This window comes from Cebus imitator, unplaced genomic scaffold, assembly GCF_001604975.1.
Source record: "Cebus imitator isolate Cc_AM_T3 unplaced genomic scaffold, Cebus_imitator-1.0 Scaffold8, whole genome shotgun sequence".
Lineage (NCBI taxonomy): Eukaryota > Metazoa > Chordata > Mammalia > Primates > Cebidae > Cebus > Cebus imitator.
Window position 1 is genome coordinate 3,347,765 of NW_016107323.1, and position 15,327 is coordinate 3,363,091.

The following is a 15,327-nucleotide window of genomic DNA, read 5'->3' on the forward strand; positions in this document are numbered from 1 at the left end:
AGAGACGGGGTTTCACCATGTTGACCAGGATGGTCTCGATCTCTTGACCTCGTGATCCACCCGCCTCGGCCTCCCAAAGTGCTGGGATTACAGGCTTGAGCCACCGCGCCCGGCCAGGCTGGCTTCTAAACTACCCATCCAATGCCATCTACTACAACCTTCTTCCCCTAGTTCTTTGTGGACCAGCAATACAGATTTATTTGTGGCATCTAGAATGTGCCATATGCTCTCTTTTCTAGAGCATGTACAGAGCTTTTCCTCTTTGATTCTTTCCTGGACAGCCTCTTCTCCCACAATTACTAGTATTAATTGTACTCTGATTGTTAGTTTACAGGTCTGTCTTTCCATCTGGACTGTAAACTCCTTGCAGAGCATGGCTGTGTCTTTTCATTCATGCCCAGCACCCAACACAGCATCTGTTAAGTGAATACACCAGTGAAGGGATCAATCAACTGTAGAACAAATATGTGGCCTTTTCTCTCCTAGGTGCTCTTGATCAGACTACAGAATGGATAAAAGAATCTGTAAATGAAGAGTTATTTTCTCTTTCTGAGAGTGCTTTAACTCCTGGGGCCGAAAATACCTCCAAGCCAAGCCTGAGCCCTACTTTGGTGCTAAATAATAGTTACTTGAAACTGTTACAGTGGGATTATCAGAAAAAAGAATTACCAGAGGTGAGTGACTTTGTTCTTCCCCCAAATTTCCCAGCAGTTTAGTTCTTACTAACTTTGAATCATCTGGTCTGTGTTTCATGTGGTTTAATGATTTTACAAAAATCAGGTAAAAATGGGAATTTGGAAATGACATTGCTTATTTTTTGTTTTCATGATATTGAGCTACACTTTCTATTTTTATATTTTAAATAAATATGTCAGACACTCATGACAGATGGAGCACGTCTTCAGGAACTGACAGAAAAGCTGAATCAATTGAAAGTTATTGCCTGCCTGTCCTTAATTACCAACAACATGGTGGGTGCTATTACAGAAGGCCTGCCTGAGTTTGCAAACAGGTTAAAAAGGATTTCAGCTGTTCTACTTGAAGGCATGAACAAAGAGTAAGTTCCAAATGTTTGCATCTGCACCCTCTTGTATTAAGGCTCTGCATGCGTCTCAGAGAACAAGAATAACATTGGACATCTGGATGTGAGATTAAGGACTGCTTTAGAGAAGCTTATCTTACACCTTCTTTTTCTAGAATTTCCTTTAATATCTCTGAAGGCTTAGATGTCCTCTCATAGGAAGGGAGAGGTGTTTTCCATGACAAGTGCCAGGGTGAGTGTAGTATTTCCACTTACAATGAATGTGTACAACAGCTTGTTTGACAGTGCTTTGGAAAAAACAAACAAAACACAGATTCCGCCAAGCTCAGTGTTTAGAACTGTGCTATTGAAGAGGGTGTTCCAGGTCCAGTTGTTCTGACTTCATCATTGTTCTGCAATGAAACATTTACTGACTTCACAAATCCACCTTGCTGCAAAGTCTTAAGAAGCATTGACAATTCTGCCTTTCGGAGATGACACAAGTCCAATGAAGATTTCGGTTTTTGCTAAATTTATCTCCAGTATTACACCTTCATGAATGCTGGAATCCCATTTAGATTTTGTATTTACATCATTCCTTAGGAATTCCTATCCAAGTCAGAAAATTCTTAGTCTTGGTGAATGGCCACATGGTTTCATGGGTCTCATATGGGTCAGCTTCTCCTCCTGGTTCCTCTTTCAGGTGTCTTCAAAGACATATCCTCTTTATTCCTGTAATTGAAGGGAGATGAACCTGTCTTCTCATCCTCCCGCCTATTTTTCAGGGAGCGTATAAATTACTTGATCAAATCCTAGACTATTAAGAGCCAAAAGGAGCCCAAGTAGTTATAGAATCCAACTTCCCGGCCAGGCACGGTGGCTCACGCCTGTAATCTCAGCACTTTGGGAGGCCAAGGTGAGTGAATCACCTGAGGTTGGGAGTTTGAGACCAGCCTCACCAACATGGAGAAACCCCATCTCTATTTAAAAAAAAAAAAGAATCCAGCTGAAACTTAGAGATAGAATAGAATTTGCCTTGGGCTACACAGCTAGAAAAGGGCAGACCAAGGACTGAGCCCTGATCTTACCTTTCTCCTGATTCTGATGCTCACCTGCTGGGGTCATTCCAGGACCCAAGACCAATAATGAAAGGAAATCTCTGATTTTGCAGTTGGTCTTACCATTTTCCTGCACGGGTAATCATTAATTTCCAGAAACTTTTATTTATTAAGCCCTTAGAGAACACCCGGTGCTGCTTAAGTGTTACTGTAAAGTGTACAGAAAGTGGTTACTAAGAAGACAGGCTTTTGGGTCAGACAGACCAGGGTTTAAATCCCAGCTCTGCTATTGACTTATTATGAACACTTGAATACCTTCTCAAATTACTATGAGCCTGACTTCCTCACTTGTAAAAAGGGAATAATAATTATTTAATATCTACCTTGGAGTTGTGAGAATTTAAAATGATTCCTGTACAGGTGTCTGGCACATAACATGTACTCAATGAATATTAGCTATTAATAACTAGCCATTAAATCATCCTCTGTATAATTTTATCTGGTTGTTTTATTGTTTTAATTTTTTCCCATGTTAGGAAATGAATACAGTCAATTCTCAATTATCCTCATTATGGAGGGGGCAATAGCATTCATAGTATAAAAAAGGGATAATACTAAATAGTAGACCAAGATGTCATTTATATTTGGTTTGATGATGCATCTTGAAAACTAGAAAGAGTTTTTCCCTCTTCATTGTGAATAGAAGGTATGGCTTATGCTAAAACAACTTTTTTTGAAGAGCTGAAAGATTATTTATTGATTGATAAATTTTTAATTTTTTTCCCTTTTTCAACTTTTATTTTAGGTTCAGGGGCACATGTACAGGTTTTTTACATGGGTAAATCATGGGTCGCTGGGGTTTGGTGTACCAGTGATTTCATCACTCAGGTAGTGAGCATAGTTCGTTTTAACCCTCCCCCTCCCCCACACCTCCACCTTTAAGTGTAGGCTCCGGTATCTATTGTTCCCCTTTGTGTCCATGTTTACTCAGTGTTTGTCTCCCACTTATAAGCAAGAACATGTGGTATTTTGTTTTCTGTTTCTGAATTAATTCACTTAGGATAATGGTTTCCAACTTTACCCATGTTGCTGAAAAGAACATGATCTTATTCTTTTCATGGCTATATAGTATTCCATGATATATATATACCATATTTTCTTTATCCAGTCCACCATTGATGGGCATCTAGGTTGATTCCATGTCTTTGCTGTTGTGAATAGTGCTGCAGTGAACTAAGAGTACATGTGTCTTTTTGATGGAGCGATTTCTATTTCTTTGGGAATAAACCTAGTAATGGGATTGCTGAGTTGAATGGTAGTTCTGTTTTAAGTTCTTTTAGAAATCTCCAAACTGCTTTCCACAGTGGCTGAACTAATTTACATTCCCACCAGCAGTGTGTAAGTGTTCTCTTTTCTCTGCAACCTTGCCAGAATCTGTTATTTTCTGACTTTTTAATCATAGCCATTCAGGCTGGGCACAGTGGCTCATGCCTGTAATCCTAGCATTCTGGGAAGCCAAGGCGGGCAGATCACTTGAGGTCAGGAGTTTAAGACTAGCCTGCCCGAGATGGTGAAACCCTGTTTCTACAAAAAATGCAAAAAAGAAAAAAAAATTAGCCGGCCATGGTGGTGCATGCCTGTAGTCCCAGCTACTCAGGAAGGTGAGGCAGGAAAATTGCTTGAACCTGGGAGGTGGAGGTTGCAGTGAGTCGAGAGTGTGCCACTGTACTCCAGCCTGGGTGATGGAGTGAGACTCCATCTCAAAAAAAAATAAATAAATAATCATTCAGACTGGTATGAGATGATATCTTACTGTGGTTTTCATTTGCATTTCTCTAATTTCTCTAATGATTAGTGATGTTGAGCATTTTTTCAGATGCTTTTTGGCTACATGTATGTCTTATTTTCAGAAGTATCCGTTCATGTCCTTTGCTCATTTTTTAATGAGGTAGTTTTTTGCTTGTTGAGTGTTTAAGTTCCTTATAGATTCTAGATATTAGACCTTTGTCAAATGCATAGTTTGCAAATATTTTCTCCCATTCTGTAGGCTGTTTACACTGTTGATAGTTTCTTTTGCTCTGAATAAGCTCTTCAGTTTAATTAGGTCCCACTCATCTGTTTTTGTTTTTGTTACATTTGCTTTTGGATAATTCATCATGAAATCTTTCCCAAGGCCTGTGTCCATAAGAGTATTTCCTGTATCTTCCTTTAGGGTTTTTAAATGTCTTATAGTTAAGTCTTGAGTTGATCTTTGTATATGGTGAAAGGAAGATGTCCAGTATCAATTTTCTGCATATGGCTAGCCAGTTTCTTATTTTAGCCTAAGAACTCACTGATTAAAAGCAAGAAAAAGCTAGAGCACTACCTTGTAGTGGATAAAAAGTCAGAGGGTAAAATTCTTAGCACTATCAGTCTATTCTTGAGTTTGTAGAACTCCAAAGTCAGGTCTATTGTGGGCTTTTAACAAATTCCAGTCAATGCAGAACACTAATAACTTATTTCTTATTGCTGTTAACGATGATAAACATGATAACCCATTTTTCTCTTTTTCGTCATCTTCTATGTGCCTGACCATCTGCTAAGAGCTAATTATTAGACACAGCAATTTCAGTGGCAGAGCCAGGATTTGAACCCAGCTCCACACGACACCATAGCCTATGTTCCAACTCACTCTATTACGCTGCTGCTTATCATTGAGCCCTTCTCACATCCTTTAATTCCCATTTTGGAGTTATCTTAAGGCCCTTTCTGGATAGTGAGATAGAATTTTCAATCATCATTCCCTAATGATGTGGACCCAACAAATGCCTTTTTATTTATTTATTTATTTATTTTTTTGAGATGGAGTCTTGCTGTCTTGCCCCGGCTGGAGTTTCAGTGGCACGATCTTGGCTCACTGCAACCTCCGCCTCCCAGGTTCAAGAGATTCTCCTGCCTCAGCCTCCTGAGTAGCTGGAATTATAGGCGCATGTCACCACACCCAGCTAATTTTTCTATTTTTAGTAGAGATGGGATTTCATCATGTTGGACAGGCTGGTCTCCTACTCCTGACCTCAGGTGATCTGCCCACCTCGGCCTCCCAAAGTGCTGGAATATTACAGACATGAGCCACTGTGCCCATCCTCAACAAAAGCCTTTCTAATGACCTATTTTTCCTTAGCTACTAAATAACTCACTCTTTAATTACCTTTACAATTTTATGGACTCTATATATTGAAGATTATTCATTAGTTACTTGAATAATGAGAAGGAGCTTATTATCTTTGGTCATGATCAGCCAAGAGTTTTAGGTATTTGACCTCTGAATATCTTCATTTGTTGTTTTTGATTGGTGTTGTAGATTTACTGCTCAAGCATAGACAAATGAATTGAGTCTATTTCCTTTATCAAGTACATTTTTAAAAAATGTGTAAATGAAGCACTCAGACCAACGGGTTTATTTTAGGAAGTAAGTTGGTGTTTTCTGTCCCTTTCTGATAGCCCTGCAATATAAAATGGGCTTACAGGTGCATTTTCAGAGACCACACTTTTCTGGTTTTGCTTTTCTATTTAATTACTGCTACATAATTTAATGGTTTTAAGTATTTAAAAATCTGCTACATATGAAGGTTGGTGGTTGGGAGGAGTTACTATTTTATAAGTTCATTCTAATAGAGGCTATTATTGTTTAAGAAAAAATTGGTAGACAACAAAACAAGTCAGTATATTTAAAAATAAACTGATGAACAAAAACTTTCCCTGGTGGAATTTCATTTTATGTTTCACAGGACCTTTAACTTGAAGGAAGTCCTGAATTCTATTGGTGTTCAGACTTGTGTTGAGATTAACAAGACCCTGATGGAAAGAGGTTTACCCACTTTAAATGCTGAGATTCAAGCTAATCTCATAGGTCAATTTTCAAACATTGAAGAGGAGGACAATCCTATCTGGTCCTTGATTGGTGAGTCCTCATGTTTTTATTGATTTCTGCTTCAATTCCAATTTGCTTTAACTTGCTGATTTTGACTGATCTTAAGTCAGTAAAAATTTGGTCTTAAACGCATTACCCACTTTTGGAGGATAAATATTGAAAATATAAAGAAATAATATTTCCAAAGGCCTGGGACTCATTGCTGCTTCTGTGTGTCATGGGGTACGGGGGATGTTTCAAGGCCTACTATCTTATCTATTCAGCCAGTAGATTTTATGAAGAGAATAACAGAGTGCGGGAGTAATGTTAAAATTGTAGATCAATGCAGTAATTCAAACCAGCTGGCCGTATGTTCACAGATAGTAGGTATCAGTTCTGCTGTGAGCAACTCTCTGGAACTGGGATAGGCTTAAAGAGACAAAGACTAAAAAGGCTGTGGATCTGGGTGACATAGTGGGTAGGCTTTTTTTGTAACGGGCGGCCAGGAAATTGACTATCTCAAAGTCAAGCTGTGTTGGTGAGTTGGGATAATAGATAATGTATCAGTTAGGACTTTGTCAGTTACCTGTGACAAGAATCTAAACTTCTAAATTAGCTTAAACAAAATGAGCATTTATTTTCTCATCTAATTGAAAAGACCAGGGATAAGGCTGTCTGCTAGTACAGCGTAATGAGAGTTGCAGCTGTCACTGGCACTAGTTTTCCTGCCTCCAGGTCTCAACACTGCCTTCTTCTAGGCCAGCTGCCTTCACAGGCAGACTTTTCTCATGACAGCTATATGGCTTTAGCTCCAGCCCACAACTTTCCATATTTAAGTCAAGTGGAAAACAAGGAATCTGCCTCCCTGTTAGCTCAAACAGTGACCCCATCATTGGGTCTCAGTGGCTCCAGTTAGCCTGACTATGGTTCATGTCCCATTCTTGAATTACTCATGGTGGCCTGAGGGGGAAAAAGTTAACCCTGAGACAGTATTTACCTCCTGGAGCCAGGGAAGTCAGTTTTATCTGTAACACCTGATGAGAATAGGGAGGAGATGGTTACCCCCAAACAAAATTAGAGTATTGAGGCCACAGGAAGGGGAGAAGCTGCTGTGTGGTACAAAGCAGTTGTCTGCTACAGAGGTTGAAGGATGAAGACCAAAAGTAGAAGAGTGTAGAATTAGAATGTACTAACCTTCTAGGACTAATCTGCAAATTTTCAAAATTGACTTCCCTAAGAATACAAATACATTTTATAATTTATTTGGGGCTTTCAAATGGTGTTTTTCATCCTTATCCCTGGAGACATGGAATTCTGGGGATCCAGGCCGTACAGGCTACTTTAGTGGCTCAAGGCTTCAACTTTGCCCCCAGAAAAGAATAGTGTTGGTGTATACAACATTGTGGGCTACTAGAGAGGCCACTCCTGAGAGGAGACAGTTGATAACAATAACAAACAGAGCATGACCACCGCCACCTGTGTCCAAGCCCTTCACATGCTGACATGCATCTGTCCTCAGAGCATGTCATCCCCAGCTGAACAGGTCAAACCTGAGAGATTGTGATCTAGGAGGCAGAGGGATAGAATGGGGACTGAGACTCTATCTGGCAGTCTCTGCAACATACTAACATATCCCCAGTAGTGTGCAGGTCTCATGAGGATGGGGTGCATATTTATTCACTGCTATATTATTGTGCAATCCTGTACCCACACATAATATTTAATAAATATGGGCCAGGCGTGGTGGCTCATGCCTGTAATCCCAACACTTTGAGAGGCCAAGGCGGGTGGATCACCTGAGGTTGGGAGTTCAGGACCAGCCCGACCAAAATGGAGAAACCCTGTCTCTGCTAAAAATAAAAAAATTAGCCGAGTGTGGTGGTGCAAGCCTGTGATCCCAGCTACTTGGGAGGCTGAAGTAGGATAATCGCTTGAACCTGGGAGGTAGAGGTTGTGGTGAGCTGAGATTGTACCATTGCACTCCATTCTGGGCAACAAGAGCCAAACTCTGTCTCAAAAAAAAAAAAATTAATAAACATTTGTGAAGTGGGTGAATGCATAGGAGGCTTGGAGAGGTTAAATAACTCTCTCACTCCAAGTCCCATAATGAGCTGAGGGCAGAGTAGGGATTCTTCCCCCGCCTGTCTCACTACAGAGCTCATGTTCTTAACTGCTCTGACTGGCACTTCAGTGAGAGCTGGAGCCCTGCTGCTTGCTGGCAGAGTGACCAGAGTGTCAGAGTGTACTCTGTGCCTTTTCTTTGGATAAGGGAAATGCTTGCAGTATCAGAAGGAAGAGGGAAGCTGAGGGCCAGGAGATGCCTCTTAAAATCTGGTATAGCAACTTTTGTCCACCCAGCTTTCCCCAGTCCAACTTTCCTGTCCTTTTGCAAATTGAAAGCATTTTTAATCTTATTCAAAGTACTGTTGCCCTAGCAACTTAAATGACTCACTTGAGTGTCCCTCCTTTGACTTTGGAAGCCAAGGACACACCTTTGGCAGGGACTCCTTTTGGCTGCTCTTAACTGGAAAAACATTCTTGTCACTTTAGCCTTTGCCTAAAAACGGACTCATCTGCAGAAGAGGCAGAAGAGACAGAGCCACTTTTTAGCATAATAACAATTTTGAAAGAGTTTCATTCTTTAAACCTTCTTATGGGAAAGTGTTTGGATCATATCTGTGATGATATAGACCTGAGCCTCTGAGGGTCAGGGAACTAGTCTAAAGGGAAAGTAGTACCCAGTTAACTCTAAATGTATGCCTGCAGAGGTGTTAGAGTAAATCAAACAGAGAGATTCCTGGAACATGAGAAGGGCCTGATCAGTGTTGGCCGTGGTTTTCCTCTGCTCAGGGTACCAATAGTCTGCTTTCTTTTATTCTCAGTTGATGTACTATTTATTTACTGAAGGGATTACAATCCCCAATTCCCATTACAATTCTTAACCTTTTGAAAAAATATTAGAAAGAGATTTTTCTTTCAAATATATACTAAGTAAAAATTATGGATTACCTGCTATGTAAATTATTTGCATGCCTATTGCCATCTACATTTTTAACAAGTAATTTCAATTCCACAGGTGATACAGAATAATTTCTCCTTGTGGAAAAATTACAGACAAAGGCCAGGCATGGTGGCTCATGCCTGTCATCCCAGCACTTTGGGAGGCTAAAGCAGGAGGACGGCTTGAGGCCAGGAGTTAGAGACTATCCTGGGTGACAGATGGAGACCCTGTCTATTAAAAAAAAAAAAAAAATTACAGATAAGGCTTAAGTCACCGTTGTTTGCCTTCTTCAGCCCCCATTTTCCCCTGGCTGCCACAGTTTTCAGTTTGTTATTTATCTTTATAGACTCTTTCTTGTCCATTCTCACTTAAGTTTAGTCAGCATTTACAATGTGTCTGTCACAGGGCAGACCAAGAATATAAAGATAAAAAAGATATAACCCTCACTCTCAGTGAGTCCACTATCCAAGAAGGGAAAGAGACACTTTCTCAACTGGCAATAATATGGCATGATAGTCTGCTAACAGATGCTAAGGAAAGTCACAGAAAGGAGGTAACGTTTCAGCATGACATTGAAGGGTGCCTCTGACTCTGGGCAGAGATGAGATGAGATGGAAGCACATTCTAGTTAAAGGAAAGAATTCTAAGACGTGGACAGTGGAAACTAAGTTCTAGGTCAGACCTAGCTGGAATGTATGATTTTTGTGAGCATTCTTTAGCAATAAGAATTTCAATAGTATCATAGTTGTCCATATTTAATGCAGTGTATTTTCCTTAGTAAACCTTCTTATTGGTGAGGTTTCTGTTCCCAAAGCCAAAGAAAGCCCTTGGAGCAGCATGAGCTGTAGCAGGTCTTTTGTGTCTAGTATTATTCATAGTTGTCGCATGCTATTGTAGCCTTATATTAAATACAGATACATTGAAGCAATGAAGCAGGAAAGGTGGGGAAGGTGGCACAATGGTATGCTAGTTGGGGTGGCCCTTCCTCAGTGTCTCCTGATTCTTAGCCATGTGTAAATTGACCTGTAATTTTAGTGCTAATTAATTACTTATGTTTGAGATGGGGTCTCCCTCCGTTGCCCAGGCTGGAGTGCAGTGACATGATCACAGCCCACTGCCTCCTCAAACTCATGAGCTCCAGCAGCCCTCTCAACTCAGCCTCCTAAGTAGCTGGGACTACAGGCACACACCATCATGCCTGGCTAATCTTTAATTTTTTTTTTTTATTTTTGTAGAGATGAAGTCTCACTATATTGCCCAGGCTGGTCCTGAACTCCTGGACTCAATTGATCCTCTCACCTTGGCCTCCCAAAGTGATGGGATTACAGGTGTGAGCCACTGTTCCTGGCTCCATGCAATTTATTGTTCAACCAGGGTACTTTTGAATGTCTCTTTTTAAAATTATGCCAGGACAACAGGTGTAAATTTCAACTGTCCTGGGGAAAGCTAGATATGTGGTCCCCCTTGCCATGTGGTAATTTGGGCCCCCAAGGTTGCCAGATCTCTAGATTTTTCAAGAGAAATGAGTAATACGGATTTCTGTGTGAAAACTTCTAATTTTAAATGGCTTCTATTAAAAAAAAAAAAAAAAAAAAGACACTGCATGGGCCAGACTGACGATGCCAGTTTACATTGGCCATGTGTGAAGTGACCTGTAATTTATTTAGTTTTAACTCATTATGTTTGACATGGAGTCTCTCTCTGTTGCCCAGGCTTAAGTCACCTTTATTTGCCTTCTTCGGTCCCCATTTTGTAAACTCACTAAACTTTAGTGATTAGTGAATTACAATCATGAACATTTATGATTAACTTTTGTAAAAGATTCCCCCCAACAAGGGCTCTGCATTTTTTATCAGTCAGCTATTGCTGCATAACAAAATACCACAAAACTCCTGAGCTTAAAAAGAAAATAAGCATTTATTAGTACTCACTAGTCAGTGAGGTGGCCAGGTGACTCTTGTGTTCTTGCTGAACTCACTAATGTATTTGTGGGTCAGCTGTGGTTCAGGATGGAAGCTTTGCTGATCCTGGCTAGACTCTTTCAGGGATTTGAATGTTGGTTGGCTATAGGCCAGTCTAGGATGGCCTCAGATGAAACAGCTGGGCTTACCTCTTCTTGATCTCTCATCCTCCAGCAAGCCCAGGCTTATTCTCATGGCAGTGGTAGGTAGAGAGTGGACATGAACCACGCCTTTTGAGGCCAAGGCATGAAACTGGTGCTATGGTACTTCCACCGCATTCTGTATTGGCCAAAGTAAGTCACAGTGTCAGCCCAGATAAAAAGGATGGGGAGGGAGGGCATGGTGGCTCACCCCGGTAATCCCAGCACTTTGGGAGGCCAAGGTGGGTGGATCACCTGGTCAGGAGTTTGAGACCAGCCTGGCCAATATGGTGAAACCCCTTCTCTACTAAAAATACAAAAAATTAGCCAGGCATTGGGGCGGGCACCTGTAATCCCAGCTACTTAGGAGGTTGAGGCAGAAGAATCGCCTGAACCCAGGAGGTGGAGATTGCTGTGGGCTGAGATAGTGCCATTGCACTCCAGCCTGGGTAACAAGAGTGAAACTGTGTCTCAGAAAAAAAAAAAAAGGATGGGGAAACACACTCCAGCCTTTGATAGGAGGAGCTGCAAAGCTACCTTGGAAAGGGGATGGGTGCAGGGAGGGGTAAAGAGTTGGAAACATTGCAGTCAATCTACTACAATTATTTGTTCCTGTTTTTAAAATTTATGCACTTTAATAATGGACAGATAACAATATCTTTTTTCTCCTCAGATAAACGAATTAAGCTTTACATGAAAAGCCTACTTTGTCTTCCGAGCCCTCAAAAATGCATGCCTCCTATGCCAGGAGGCCTAGCTGTCATTCAGCAGGAGCTAGAAGCCCTAGGCTCTCAATATGCAAACATTGTGAATCTCAACAAACAAGTGTATGGACCATTTTATGCAAATATACTTCGAAAACTACTCTTCAGTGAGGAAGCCAAGGGGAAGGCAGATGCTTCACCTCCTACTAACTAAAGAAGAACTGACATTGGATGAGAGATTGGAAATGCAGCACTTTGGTATCCAGTCCACTTCCATTAATGGCATTATAGATCCAGCACACTCTCAGTACTGTGGTGCAGTATTAGCCCAAATCTGTGTAATGGGTAATATTAGCATTACATCACATAGACTCTATTTGTGCATCATTTTCAAGTTTAAAACAGACATAATGAACAGAAAACAATTTATAATTAATTATATTACCTATATAATACTTGTAAATGTTTTCTTAACCATTTATATTTGGCTTATGACATTCAACCCATAAGGAGTTGTTTTTCTCACTTGTCATTATCAAACCTAATGATTTTTAATTTTGGTACAACTCCTTAAAGGGTTGAAGGTTGTGAGAATAACCAAGGGAATTGATGTTCTGAATAAATGATGTGAAGTAACATAATTGTATTTGAAATGTACAATTACATTTTATTGTGTTAATAGAAACTTACATAGTAAGTCTTCAAATTCCACAAATGTACCAAACCACATTTTATAATACCATTGGTCAGTATTTATTTAGAATTTAAATGTATTAAGTACATTTTTATGCTATATACAAACTTTAGATTAAAACTTCCATGTTTAGTGAAAATAGAAGCAGCTGCCTTCTAAAATTATTCTAGAGGTTTGTTTCTTCTTACAATTTAGCCTGCTCTCCAAGAAAGACAATTTTTACACAAATCTCTTAGTGAATGTTCTTGCATTTCTCAGGCCATTGATAAACTTTATATAAGAGTTTAATATTTTTATGTGAGGCAGGACTTGTTTGAATTGGTTTACTTGTAAGAAGAAGAAAGGAAGTCAATGATAAAATGAGATCTCATTCTCTGTGAAGTTTGTATCAAAAAAAGAAACAGTTAAACTTTGGATTTCTTACCTCTGTAACTTAACTAGCAGATGTCTTTTGTGCTGATGAAAGCTTTACCATGTTATGACCAAGATGCTCTTGAAAGGATCATTATCATTTGCCATTTTTTTTTTTTTTTTTCAGATAGAGTCTCACTCCGTCGCCCAGGCTGGAGTGCAGTGGCACAATCTCGGCTCACTGCAACCTCTGCCTCCCAGATTCAAGTGATTCTCCTGTGTCAGCCTCCCAAGTAGCCGGGATTACAGGCATCTGCCACCATGCCTGGCTAATTTTTATATTTTTAGTAGAGACGGGGTTTCACCATGTTGGCCAGGCTGGTCTTAAGCTCCTGATCTTGTGATCCACCCGCCTCAGCCTCCCAAAGTGCCGGGATTACAGGTATAAGCCACCATGCCCGGCCTTATTTGCCATTCTTGAGCATTAAGTCAAACCTTGCAAAGTTGGGCACTAGTTGTCACTGAGACTTTAGAGAAATCTGCTTTATCCTGGAATGACTCTTCTTGGAGTGTTGAGGGATGCACCTCAGTTTGGAGGCACTTGGTCTAAAAAGAGCTTCATTTGCATAAAAACATTTTTGATTGTTTTGTTTGCTAAGGACTCAATTGAGCCTTAGTAATTTCATGAGGTAGAGAGGATAGAAAATAAAAAGGAGTATTCCTTTCTTCCCCAACCTTCTTTGCCTCACCACAACCTTCACCATCATGGTGTTACTTCATTATTTTATAAAGTTCTAGGAAATGATTGTGTGGATAAATTGTCTCCATTGTTTGTATTTGGGGAAATCGATAAAACTTTGGGAAAATTCTGAAAGTTTTGTGTTTTTTTTGTTTTTTCCCCCATAATGTCCAATACATAAATCAGCCATTCTCTCCACGTAAGCAGCTGAGTGCAAGTGGAGTTTTACTGAAGAGTACACCATTACTCCTAGCTATTTTTTTCTGTTCATGCAATCCCCTTCTGCCCCTGTTTTCCTATGCACAGAAACTATAAGGTGCTGTAGACATTTGGTTTTCTCTTAAGCTGAAGGAGTTTTCAGCTGTGCTGTCTTTGGGGCATGGGTGGCAGGAAGAGCCTGACAGTAGAAAGGTAATATGGGCTGGGCATGGTGGCTCACGCCTGTAATCCCAGCACTTTGGAACGCCAAGGCAGGTGGATCATGAGGTCAGGAGTTTGAGACCATCCTGGCCAACATGGTGAAACCCCGTCTCTACTAAAAAAATACAAAAATCAGCTAGACGTGGTGGTGCACACCTGTAATCCCAGCTACTCAGGAGGCTGAGGTGGGAGAATCACTTGAACCCGGAGGCGGAGGTTGCAGTGAGCCAAGATCCTGCCATTGCACTCCAGCCTGGGAAAAAGAGAGAGACTCTGTCTCAAAAAAAAAAAAAAAAAAAGGGTAGTATGTAGTGTGATTTTTTTTGTATGCTTTCTGGGTTGAACTGTATATTTAACAGGTAGTGTAATTTTTATTACCGGATTTGAATCCAGCTGATCCTCTTTTATATACTTGATTATACTGCAGTGGCCAGCAGGAAAATAATGTACAAATATTTTTTTAAAAATGCATTTAAAAATGAAGGGCATTCTGCTGCTTTTTTTTTTTTAATGGCAAAGTAAATCTCAATGTCTCTTTCAAGTCTGAATTTAGGCAACTACATTTATTAGAATTTTAAAAATCGTATCCTTTAGCATGTTGTTTATTTGGTTTTTACATAAATGTTTACTACTCTTAATGTTTTCCTAATGTGGTCTCATTTTGTAATGTAAATTTTTATTAAATGCCATACACATATTTTCATTCTTCTACTAAAACATGTATTGTGTGCACTTACTAAATTTTAAAACATTAAAAACTATTTCAAAATAGCCAGTGTCTCGGTTTCTAAACCACTTCTGGGTAACATGAGGCTGGAATATTGAATAGTCTTTTTAGAATGATTCTTGTGCTGACCATCAAAGCTTTACAGACATCAAGTCATGTTTCTTCATGCATACATTCATTCATTGAGTCAACAAACACCTATTGAGCATCTGCTGTGTGCCTTCCAAGAAATATCCCAGTGGTTGTGATACATAGGTGATTAAACACACTGTCTTCAAAAAGTTTTTAAGCTAGTGAGAAGGACAACCTTTTGAACAGTTACAATAAAATATAATGAGGACTAAAAAATAAGGCTGGGGCTGAGCACAGTGGCTCACGCCTGTAATACCAATACTTTGGGAGGCCAAGGCAGGTATATCACTTGAGGCCAGGAGTTCAAGACAAGCCTGGCCAACATGGCGAAACCCAGTCTCTATTAAAATACAAAAATTAGCTGGCGTGTTGGCACAACTACTTGGGAAGCTGAAGCAGGAGAATTGCTTGAACCCGGGAGGCAGAGGTTACAGTGAGCCAAGATCATGCACTGCACTCCAGCCTGGATGATAGAACAAGACCCTGTCTC

The 15,327-nt window shown here is 40.1% G+C and overlaps 1 protein-coding gene across 3 annotated transcripts in view; it reads left to right on the plus strand.

Annotated features, from left to right (window-relative positions):
- Positions 1–13,002, plus strand: part of TCP11L2 (t-complex 11 like 2) — a 46,979-nt gene extending 33,977 nt beyond the window's left edge. For all 3 annotated transcript variants that reach the window (XM_017540778.2, XM_017540771.2, XM_017540760.2), the window contains 4 exons: positions 487–674; positions 876–1,057; positions 5,847–6,019; positions 11,744–13,002. In XM_017540778.2, the coding sequence (XP_017396267.1) occupies positions 487–674; positions 876–1,057; positions 5,847–6,019; positions 11,744–11,988 (788 nt within the window). In that variant the 3' untranslated portion in view covers positions 11,989–13,002. The remainder of the gene's footprint in view (positions 1–486; positions 675–875; positions 1,058–5,846; positions 6,020–11,743) is intronic.
- The last annotated feature ends 2,325 nt before the right edge of the window (positions 13,003–15,327 follow it).